Raw genomic sequence first — 10,896 nt, forward strand, 5'->3', positions numbered from 1 at the left:
TATCAATAATTTAAATGTAACTCCATAACTAAACAAAATCATAACAATTTAGTCGCTACCGTTGGCCCAAAGACAAAGCATTAGTTACTTTGCAACACATTAACAACATAAATGGATAAATAAATAAACAAATAAATAAGGTGAAGCTAGCTTTAGATCAACTCAGGTGTGCCAAGCTTAGGTAAATTTCATCTCAAGGAAAGTCAAAGTATCACTTGTATATTTAACGAAAACAACACACTTTTTTCTTATCTGAGATTAAGAAAATGAAGTTAACTGGGAAAGAAAAAAATTAGAATATAATTATAATGATATTCAACTAAGTATGCTGTCCAGAGCCCCAATGTAAAGCATATAGTCCCTTACATGCCCCCTACTTGAACCCAATGCCTCTTTCACAACCTGAACACACTCACAAAGAAACAAAGTCACAAACACTTCGTGAGCAAAATGCAAAAAGATAAAAGTTGCCAATTTTACGGATAACCAACACCATAAAAAGGAGAATCAGAACCAAATTAATAAAAATTAGAAAGAAATGAAGGATGGGGTATTGATAAAATATGATTGTACTGATTGCTTTCTTCTTCTTTTTCTTACCTGTCTTGAAAAGATCTTTAATTTCATCATCCTCTTCACCTTCCTCTGCCTAGAAAATCAACATAAGTCAGGTGTCAAAAGCTTTATAGTAAAACACTCCAACAAATCCCATAATTGATTTCTTGAAGAAATTGTTCTAACTAGATCATAAATAGAGACCGAATAGCTTGAAATGAAAAGAAAGCTTAAGTTACATCCATCACATATTTTGGTTTACAACATGCTACTGGTACCAAGAAATGATCCTAATCAGAAGGATATCAAACACAGTGGATCTGCTATTCTGCTTACAGGAGAATCTAGCAGTAAAAAGAAAAATTTGGGAGAATTAATCACCAACCTGGGGAGCATAACCAGGAGAACGAGGTTCATCACTGCCAATAGTAACCACCAGCTTCCACCCCAGTGTCATCTATAAAGTTGTCATCATCCACGTTCCTAACACCCTCATGATCATCCTATATAATGGAAACGGAAAATTTAAACAGAATCACAACCCTAATTCCTAAATTTGCAAACAGACTAAAACAAATCAAACAGAGGTAACAAATAGAAAATAGAACAAAAATAGAACTAGAGCATCTTGAACAGAATCATAAACACATAAATTGAAATCAGAATCATAAGAACAAATTCTAAAATTTTTTAACCCTTATAAACAGAACTCAAAAAAATTCAAACAACCAAATAAACAGAACAAGAAAAAAAATAACTGAATGAAATCAGAAACAAATTTAGATGGAAAACCTAAACAAAAAAATAAGTAGAACAAAAAAATAATTGAACGAGTTCAATGAAGCAGATTCATACAATAAGAACATAAGAGGAACGAAAAAAGTGAAATCAATGAAGCAAATTCATACCCGAGGCTGAGGCTCCATTGTAACTCTGGAAGTGGAGGATGAAGGGGGAGACGGAGTACCACGGCATTGGCGACGACTCAAAGAGAGAAGAGAGATACTGAGAATGAACGACGGGGAGAAAGAGCCTAATAGCGACGCCGGGAGATGGGCGAGACTGGCAGCGAGTGCCAGATTGAACGGCGACGGTGACGGCAGAGACCAGAAAAAAGTGGAGTAGGTGGTGGTAGCTTTTTAGATGGATTGAAAAGTGCATTGAGGAATTAGGATTTTATTAGATAAACTTTAAAAATATTTGTGGTAAATATAAAAAAATAATAATTATTATTAAATCCTGATATGGGGTATACTTGTAAATTATTTGTTGTGCATATTAAAAAGGAAAAGTATGAGGAACTAATGGAATATTTGTACAATGGAGATTTCAGGAGTATTAGAGATATAACTATTAGTGTTACATTTTTCTATTAGCTAAAACTTTTGGGATGAGTGATATCATGACATGGTATTAGAGCGCTAGATTCAAAAGGCCAAGAGTTCGATTTGTGGTGAATTCCAAAATCAGTTTAAGCTTTTGGGAAGATGTTTATTATCCTAGTTCAAAAGATTTGAGTTTACTAAAGACACATCTTTACTATAAATGTAGAGTCAGCCTATTCGTTTTTTCAAACGTGGAGTTAGGGGTGTTCGCGGTGCGATTTGGTTCGGTTTTTGAGTAAAAAGTCATCCGATCCGATCGTCTAATTAAACTGCGGTTCAGTTTGGTTCGATTTTTTTATCAAAACCATCCGAACCAAACCAAACCAATTAAAATTGGTTTGATTTGGTTTGGTTTATTCGGTTTTTTCAATCAATTAAAAAAAATACTACTATACTACTTCACAAAGTCGTAACATGATATATTTAGAATCATTTATTTTTTTGGAAGGAAGAAATCACTTTTAGACGAATTACCAAACATAATCAGTATACATCAAAATCAATTCTACAAAAGTTATAATGCAAACAAAGCTTTCCTCTATAATAGGGCCTATTCTAAAAGTACCCATGACCTCTTCTTTAGACACCAATGTAAGAAGTGGAATGAGTGCAAAAGGAATTTGAATTGACTGAACCACATTGAGCCATTCATTCATAGTATCCAATGAACTCTTTGATGTATTAAAAACTATAGCAGCTATCATTGTTGGAACAATAGCACCACTTCTAGTAATCAATGACCTCAACCATTTCTTTATATTTAGCTTCAAAAACCCTTCAGTTATGAATTGTCCTGCATATGTTCCTGTAATTGTGCTACTTTGTCCTGCTGCTAACAAACCAATTCTTCGTATATATAGAATTGGAAACAAAAGTAATAAATCATACTAAATCAGTTCAAAATTAATTTTTTATTTTTTCAAAATAACTAATAATAATAATAAACCAGAAGCAGTTGCAGATCAAGTTTTTGGATATTATCAGATAACAACAAACAAAACAACAATTTCAGTATGAACAGCAAACAGAACAGCAATTTCAGTAATTCAGTATGAACAACCCAGAAGCAGTTTTAGTAATTCAGTATGAACAGCAATTTCAGTATGAACAACCTAGCAAATGTACATATTGAAACTAAATCGGAGTAAAATACTGTTACAATAGAATATCAAATGACCAAACAAAAAAATCAATATGTCAACCAAAAAATGATATAAAATTTGATAAATACCCTCCAGATGCTGCTGCAGATACAAAAATAGGTTCCACAGGGCTGCACTTTATGTACAATACACTGCAAAACCACATGTATTAGAGAGAGCATAAAAGCAATTCACATACCAAGCGGTCAGATTTACATTCCCAGTCAAGAGACAATTTCTGTGCCACAATATGTGGTTGCATTTCTAGATACCGGAGTTGATGAATCATGTCCATATTATTTATTAAAATACTCTATGGCAAATGGGTACAATTAAAACTGAAATTATCAAGACTGCTCCATTTTCTCGAGTAATAATCTTGATATGTTTGTCTTCAAGCTTACCTAACAATTCCATCTAGAGAAGCACTAGCAATATTGTTCCCGGAAGCAGAGAAGCAACATCTGCTGATTGGACTAGTGTGCCTCAAGAACGCCTCCTAAAAACACCACAATCAGAACCTAGAACCCTAACAATCAGAAATAATACACATTCAAAAGCTAAAATCCCCAAATACAATAAAAAGCATAAACAAATACAACAATTAACAACAAATAAATGAACAATCAACAACAATCAGCAACAAATACATAATACATAGAATAGAAATTATTCAAATTAATACCTTACCTGGAGGCTCTATTTCTGGTGTTCGGCGCTGGGAGGGGCTGAAAGGGGCTGGTCCGGCACTGCTGGGTGGCTGGTTCGGTGCTGCTGAGAGGGGCTGCGTTCGACGGGTCGCGCTATTGGGAGGAGCTGAATGTCGTTGATGGGTTCGCCGGTTCGCGCTGCTGGGAGGGGTTAGGAGGCGCTGCTGGGAGGGGCTGCGAGGCGCTGGTTCGGCGGGACTGGGAGGGGCTGGTTCGGCTGGACTGGAAGAGGCTGTAAGGCGCTGGGAGGCAGGGCTGGGAGGCGGGGCTGAGAGGGGCTGGGAAGGGTTGGGGTAATGTGGCTTCTTCGAGAGAGTGGCTGCGCTAGGTTAGGGGTTAGGGACGTTAGGTTATCTGATGGGGGTGGGGTGGGATAATGGTCTAAATGTCTAATGGTTTTTAAGTTGACCGGTTCGGTTCGGTTCGATTAAGGTTTTCAGTATCAAAACCGAAAATCGAACCGAACCGCATAAAAAACAGCAAAATATGATTTTATCGGTTTTTTTGATTTTTGGTTTATTCGGTTTTCAATTTTTTCGGTTCGGTTAATCGGTTTTGTTCGGTCCGGATCGGTTTTGAACACCCCTATGTGGAGTCATAGAGTCCGTCTTTGTGGAGTGAGTCTATCCACGTTTAGAAATGTGGAGTAACTATGCAGTTTTAACCCTTTTACGCTTCCAAATTTTCTATATATATCCCCATATATCAGATTTTCAATATGCAAACTAAAATTTCTCAAATCTATCTAAAAGTTTGTTTTGGATTGAAAATTTTAAATCTAAAACATGAATTTTAATATTATATTCAAATTCTTTTGTTTTTTTATTATTATTATGTATAGCCATGTGTAATCCAAAAGTCCTTCCTTGTGATGAGAAGGACAAAAACACATTAACAATGTTCAAATATGGAGTTATTGATTCCTCCGGAGTACTTTTTCTATGGTCCATTGAAAAAAAAATATTATTGCCAATAGAGAGGAGTCTATTGTGACAACCCTACTGGCAAAGTCACGGGGCTCAGTCTTACTTGTCCTCTATCAAATTTATCCTGTTTATGGTAATGATGTTAACAAACTGCATTGCCTAACAGGTGAGCTCAACATCTCTTCTTTGTTTGAGCTTCAATTTCTAAGTTTTTTGGAGTTGGGCAACAATGACTTTAGCATCATCTATTATCATAGTCAGGGTAGAAACTCTTCCAACAACCTCCACCGCCTTGATTTGTCAGATAATGGCAATCTTAAAGCTGATCATATGCTTCATTGGATTTCTAATCTTTCCTCTCTGTAGTATCTGGACCTCACTGGCATTAATCTTCAAGAGGAAACTAATTGGCTTCAGTTAGTTACATTGCTTCCTTCTCTTTCAGAGTTATATTTGGAGTATTGCGGACTTCGAAAAATTTATCCATCCCTGCAATATGCCAATTTTACTGCACTTGACGTCCTTGATCTTTCCAACAATGATTTTGTTCCAGCTAAGTTACCAAACTGGATTTTCAATTTCAGTTATGGTATATCAGCTATTTTCCTCTCAAAAAATTCATTGCAAGGCCAACTTCCTCAAACATTTCCACACTTTCAAAGACTTGATTCCTTGTTTTTGGATGACAACAATCTTAATGGATCCATTCTAAAATGGGTGGGTCAACTTGAGAAACTAAAAAACCTGTATCTTCCTAGAAATTCATTTTCAGGTTCTTTTCCTACAGGTTTAAAAAATTTGTCATCTTTTACTTGTTTATCACTTGAATCAAGTTCTTTTACTGGAAATATTTTTGAAAAATTTTCACCCCTTTTTCTACCTAGAATATTTAGGTTTTGGCTCACAAACATTATTGTTCAACTTTGATCCTCAATGGATTCCTCCTTTTCAACTCCAAACTTTGATCTTAGATGCTGTGAGGCTGAAACTTCCTTCATTTATATATAGATAGGACTCGCTGCCACTTTTAAACATTTTGAACTCAAGAATCCTACTAGAACCAAGTGAAAAGTTTTGGAAATTTATTTCTAATCAATTTGAATATCTTGTTTTGCAAAATAGTTCAACCAATGACAGTATTTCGAATGTGTTATTTCATTCTAAAGTATTCATAATAAGTAGCAATAATTTCAGAGGTAATGTGTCTCGAATATCCCCAAATGTCAATCTTTTGGATTTATCCTACAACTCTTTGTCTGGATCTATTTCTCATTTCTTATGTTGCAAGACAAAAGAAAAAAATAATTTGAAATATTTGGATCTCTCTCATAATCTATTATAAGTAGAGATTCCAAATTGTTGGATTCATTGGAAATCAACGGAATATATTAACTTAGAAGGCAATAATTTTAGAGGCCAAATTCCCTACTCAATAAGTATTTTGTCCAACCTAATTTCATGTAGTCTATTCAATAATAGAGTATTTGGAGTAGTGTCTGTTTCATTAAAAATTTGTGAAAAGATTCGAATTCTTAATTTATGTGAAAATAAGTTTTTAGGAGCTATATTAAATTGGGTAGGACAAAATATAATTGCGCTCCAATTACGATCCAACCTATTTAGTGGTAATATCCCCATTACAATATGCAAGCTTGATTTTCTCAAGATATTGGATCTTTCAAATAAAAAATTATCAGGGCCAACTCCAAGTTGTTGTGGAGTCAGTCTATTCGCTTCTAGAAATGTGGAGTCCGTCTTTGTGGAGTCAGTCTATCCGCGCTTAGAAATGTGGGGTAACTCTGCAGTTTTAGCAGTTTTACGCATCCAAATTTGCTATATATATCACCATATTTCAGATGTCCAATATGCAAATTAAAATTTCTCAAATTTATCCTATTTATGGTAATGATGTTAACAAACTGCATTGCCTAACAGGTGAGCTCAACATCTCTTCTTTGTTTGAGCTTCAATTTCTAAGTTTTTTGGAGTTGAACAACAATGACTTCAGCATCATTCATTATCATGGTCAGGGTGAAAACTCTTCTAACAACCTCCACCACCTTGATTTGTCAGATAATGGCAATCTTAAAGGTGATCATATGCTTCATTGGATTTCTAATCTTTCCTTTTTGCAGTATCAGGACCTCACTGTCATTAATCTTCAAGATGAAACTAATTGGCTTCAGTTTGTTAGATTGCTTCCTTCTATTTCAGAGTTATATTTGGAATATTGTGGACTTCGGGACATTTATCCATCCCTGCAATACGCCAATTTTACTACACTTAACGTCCTTGATCTTTCCAGCAATGATTTTGTTCGAGCTAAGTTACCAAACTGGATTTTCAATTTCAGTTCTGGTATATCAGCTATTTTCCTCTCAAAAAATTCATTGCAAGAAAACTTCCTCAAATATTTCCACACTTTCAAAGCCTTGATTCCTTATTTTTGGATAACAATGTTCTCAATGGATCCATTCCAAATTGGATGGGTCAACTTGAGAAACTAAAAAACCTGTATCTTCCTAGAAATTCGTTTTCAGGTCATTTTCCTACATGTTTAAAACTTTGTCATCTTTGACTTGTTTATCACTTGAATCAAATTCTTTTACTGAAAATATTTCTGAAAATTTTTTTCACTCCTTTTCAAACCTAGAATATTTAGCTTTTGGCTCACAATTATTGTTGTTCGACTTTGATCCTCAATGGATTCCTTCTTTTTCAACTCCAAACTTTGATCTTGGACGCTGTGAGACCCAAACTTCCTTCATGGATATATAGACAGTACTCGATGACACTTTTAAACATTTTGAACTCAAGAATCCCATTAGAACCAAGTGAAAAGTTCTGGAAATTTATTTCTGATCAAGTTGAGTATCTTCTTTTGCAAAATAGTTCAATCAATGGCAGTATTTCGAATGTGTTATTTCATTCTAAAGTATTCATGCTAAGTAGCAATAATTTCAGAGGTAATGTGCCTCGAATATCCCCAAATGTCACTCTTTTGGATTTATCGAATAACTCTTTGTCTGGATCCATTTCTCATTTCTTATGTTGCAAGACTAAAGAAAAAATAATTTGAAATATTTGGATCTCTCTCATAATCTATTATCAGGAGAAATTCCAAATTGTTGGATTCATTGGAAATAATTGGAATATATTAACTTGGAAGGCCATAATTTTAGAGGCCAAATTCCTTACTCAATAAGTATTTTGTCTAACCTAGTTTCATTTAGTCTATTCAATAATAGATTATATATCTAGAGAAGTGCCTGTTTCATTAAAAATTTGTGAAAAGCTTCCAATTCTTAATTTAGGTGAAAATAAGTTTTCAGGAGCTATATCAAGTTGGGTGGGACAAAATATAATTGCGCTCCAATTACGATCCAACCTATTTAGTGGTAATATCCCTACTACAATGTGTAAGCTTGATTTTCTCAAGATATTGGATCTTTCAAATAACAAATTATCAGGGCCAATTCCAAGTTGTTGTGGAGTCAGTCTATTCGCTTCTAGAAATGAGGAGTCAGTCTTTGTGGAGTCAGTCTATCCACGTTTAGAAATGTGGAGTAACTATGCAGTTTTAGCACTTTTACGCTTCCAAATTTGCTCTATATATCCCATTTGTCAGATTTTGAATATGGAAACTAAAATTTCTCAAAACTATCTGAAAGTTTTTGAATTGAATTTTAAATCTAAGAATTTTCAATACTACATTCAAATTCTTTTATTTTTTTATTCTTATTATGTAGAGCCATGTGTAATCCAAAAGTCCTTCCTTGTGATGAGAAGGACAAAAACACAATAATCATGTTCAAACATGGAGTTATTGATCTCTCCGGAGTACTTTTTTATGGTCCATTGGAAAAAAAGATTGTTGCCAATGGAGAGGAGTCCATTGTGACAACACTACTGGCAAAGTCACCGGACTCAGTCTTACTTGTCCTCAAATTTATCCTATTTATGGTAATGATGTTAACAAACTGCATTGCCTAACAGGTGAGCTCAACATCTCTTCTTTGATTGAGCTTCAATTTCTATGTTTTTTGGAGTTGGGCAGCAATGACTTCAGCATCATCCATTATCATGGTCAGGGTGGAAACTCTTCCAACAACCTCCACCACCTTGATTTGTCATATAATGGCAATCTTAAAGCTGATCATATGCTTCATTGGATTTCTAATCTTTCCTCTCCGTAGTATCTGGACCTCACTGGCATTAATCTTCAAGAGGAAACTAATTGGCTTCAGTTAGATACATTGCTTCCTTCTCTTTCAGAGTTATATTTGGAGTATTGCGGACTTTGGGACATTTATCCATCCCTGCAATATGCCAATTTTAATGCACTTGACGTCCTTGATCTTTCTAACAATGATTTTGTTCCAGCTAAGTTACCAAACTGGATTTTCAATTTCAGTTCTAGTATATCAGCTATTTTCCTCTCCAAAAATTCATTGCAAGGCAAACTTCCTCAAATATTTCCACACCTTCAAAGCCTTGATTCCTTGTTTTTGGATGACAATGATCTCAATGGATCCATTCTAAATCGGGTGGGTCAACTTGAGAAACTAAAAAACCTGTATCTTCCTAAAACTTTATTTTCAGGTCATTTTTCTACCGGTTTAAAAAATTTGTCATCTTTGACTTGTTTATCACTTGAATCAAGTTCTTTTACTGGAAATATTTCTGTAAAATTTTTCACCCCTTTTCTACCTAGAATATTTAGGTTTTGGCTCACAATCATTATTGTTCAACTTTGATCCTCAATGGATTCCGCCTTTTCAACTCCAAACTTTGATCTTGGATGCTGTGAGGCCCAAACTTCCTTCATGGTTATATAGACAGGACCCGCTGCCACTTTTAAACATTTTGAACTCAAGAATCCTACTAGAACCAAGTGAAAAATTATGAAAATTTATTTCTGATCAATTTGAATATCTTGTTTTGCAAAATAGTTCAATCAATGGCAGTATTTTGAATGTGTTATTTCATTCTAAAGTATTCATGATAAGTAGCAATAATTTTAGAGGTAATGTGCCTCGAATATCCCCAAATGTCACTCTTTTGGATTTATCCTACAACTCTTTGTCTGGATCTATTTCTCATTTCTTATATCGCAAAATAAAAGAAAAAAATAATTTGAAATATTTGGATCTCTCCCATAATCTATTATAAGTAGAGATTCCAAATTGTTGGATTCATTGGAAATCATCAGAATATATTAACTTAGAAGGCAATAATTTTAGAGGCCAAATTCCCTACTCAAAAAGTATTTTGTCCAACCTAGTTTCATTTAGTCTATTCAATAATAGATTATCTGGAGTAGTGTCTATTTCATTAAAAATTTGTGAAAAGTTTCGAATTCTTAATTTAGGCGAAAATAAGTTTTTAGGAGCTATATCAAATTGGGTAGGACAAAATATAATTGCGCTCCAATTACGATCCAACCTATTTAGTGGTAATATCCCCACTACAATATGCAAGCTTGATTTTCTCAAGATATTGGATCTTTCAAATAAAAAATTATCTGCGCCAATTCCAAGTTATTGTGGAGTCAGTCTATTCGCTTCTAGAAATGTGGAGTCAGTCTTTGTGGAGTCAGACTATCCGCGTTTAGAAATGTGGAGTAACTATGCAGTTTTAGCACTTTTAAGCTTCCAAATTTGATATATATATATATATATCCCCATATGTCAGATTTTCAATATGCAAACTAAAATTTCTCAAATTTATCCTATTTATGGTAATGATGTTAACAAACTGCATTGCCTAACAGGTGAGCTCAACATCGCTTCTTTGTTTGAGCATCAATTTCTAAGTCTTTTGGAGTTGGGCAACAATGATTTCAGCATCATCCATTAGCATGGTCAGGGAAAAATTTCTTTCAACAACCTCCACCACCTTGATTTGTCAGATAATGACAATCTTAAAGTTGATCATATGTTTCATTGGATTTTTAATATTTCCTTTCTGCAGTATCAGGACCTCACTGGCATTAATCTTCAAGATGAAACTAATTGACTTCAGTTAGTTAGATTGCTTCCTTCTATTTCACAGTTACATTTGGAGTATTGCGGACTTCGAGACATTTATCCATCCCTACAATACGCCAATTTTACTGCACTTAACGTCCTTGATCTTTCCAACAATGATTTTGTTCAAGCTAAGTTACCAAACTGGA

At 34.4% G+C, this 10,896-nt stretch overlaps 1 protein-coding gene, 1 long non-coding RNA gene and 2 pseudogenes across 2 annotated transcripts; 2 read left to right on the forward strand and 2 right to left on the reverse strand.

Moving 5' to 3' along the window:
- LOC107616665 (uncharacterized) lies at positions 1–1,678 on the reverse strand. The gene is made up of 4 exons (XR_001614591.3): positions 1,464–1,678; positions 941–1,058; positions 601–649; positions 1–402 (listed from the first exon to the last, which is right to left on the reverse strand). It is a non-coding gene; the product is annotated as an uncharacterized LOC107616665 (long non-coding RNA).
- Positions 1,679–2,350: 672 nt separating this feature from the next.
- On the reverse strand, positions 2,351–4,494 carry LOC148543771 (uncharacterized). Its single transcript, XM_088498711.1, has 5 exons — positions 4,466–4,494; positions 3,768–4,116; positions 3,487–3,581; positions 3,172–3,234; positions 2,351–2,786 (listed from the first exon to the last, which is right to left on the reverse strand). Exons 1-5 carry the CDS (start codon positions 4,492–4,494, stop codon positions 2,411–2,413), a joined length of 912 nt encoding a protein of 303 aa, XP_088354837.1. The 3' UTR covers positions 2,351–2,410.
- A 120-nt stretch (positions 4,495–4,614) lies between these two features.
- On the forward strand, positions 4,615–7,225 carry LOC148543772 (receptor-like protein EIX2; annotated as a pseudogene).
- A 908-nt stretch (positions 7,226–8,133) lies between these two features.
- On the forward strand, positions 8,134–10,382 carry LOC148543773 (receptor-like protein EIX2; annotated as a pseudogene).
- Positions 10,383–10,896: the final 514 nt, after the last annotated feature.

The sequence above is a fragment of the Arachis ipaensis genome, chromosome B9 (assembly GCF_059453495.1).
Source record: "Arachis ipaensis isolate K30076 ecotype BB chromosome B9, ASM5945349v1, whole genome shotgun sequence".
Classification (NCBI taxonomy): domain Eukaryota; kingdom Viridiplantae; phylum Streptophyta; class Magnoliopsida; order Fabales; family Fabaceae; genus Arachis; species Arachis ipaensis.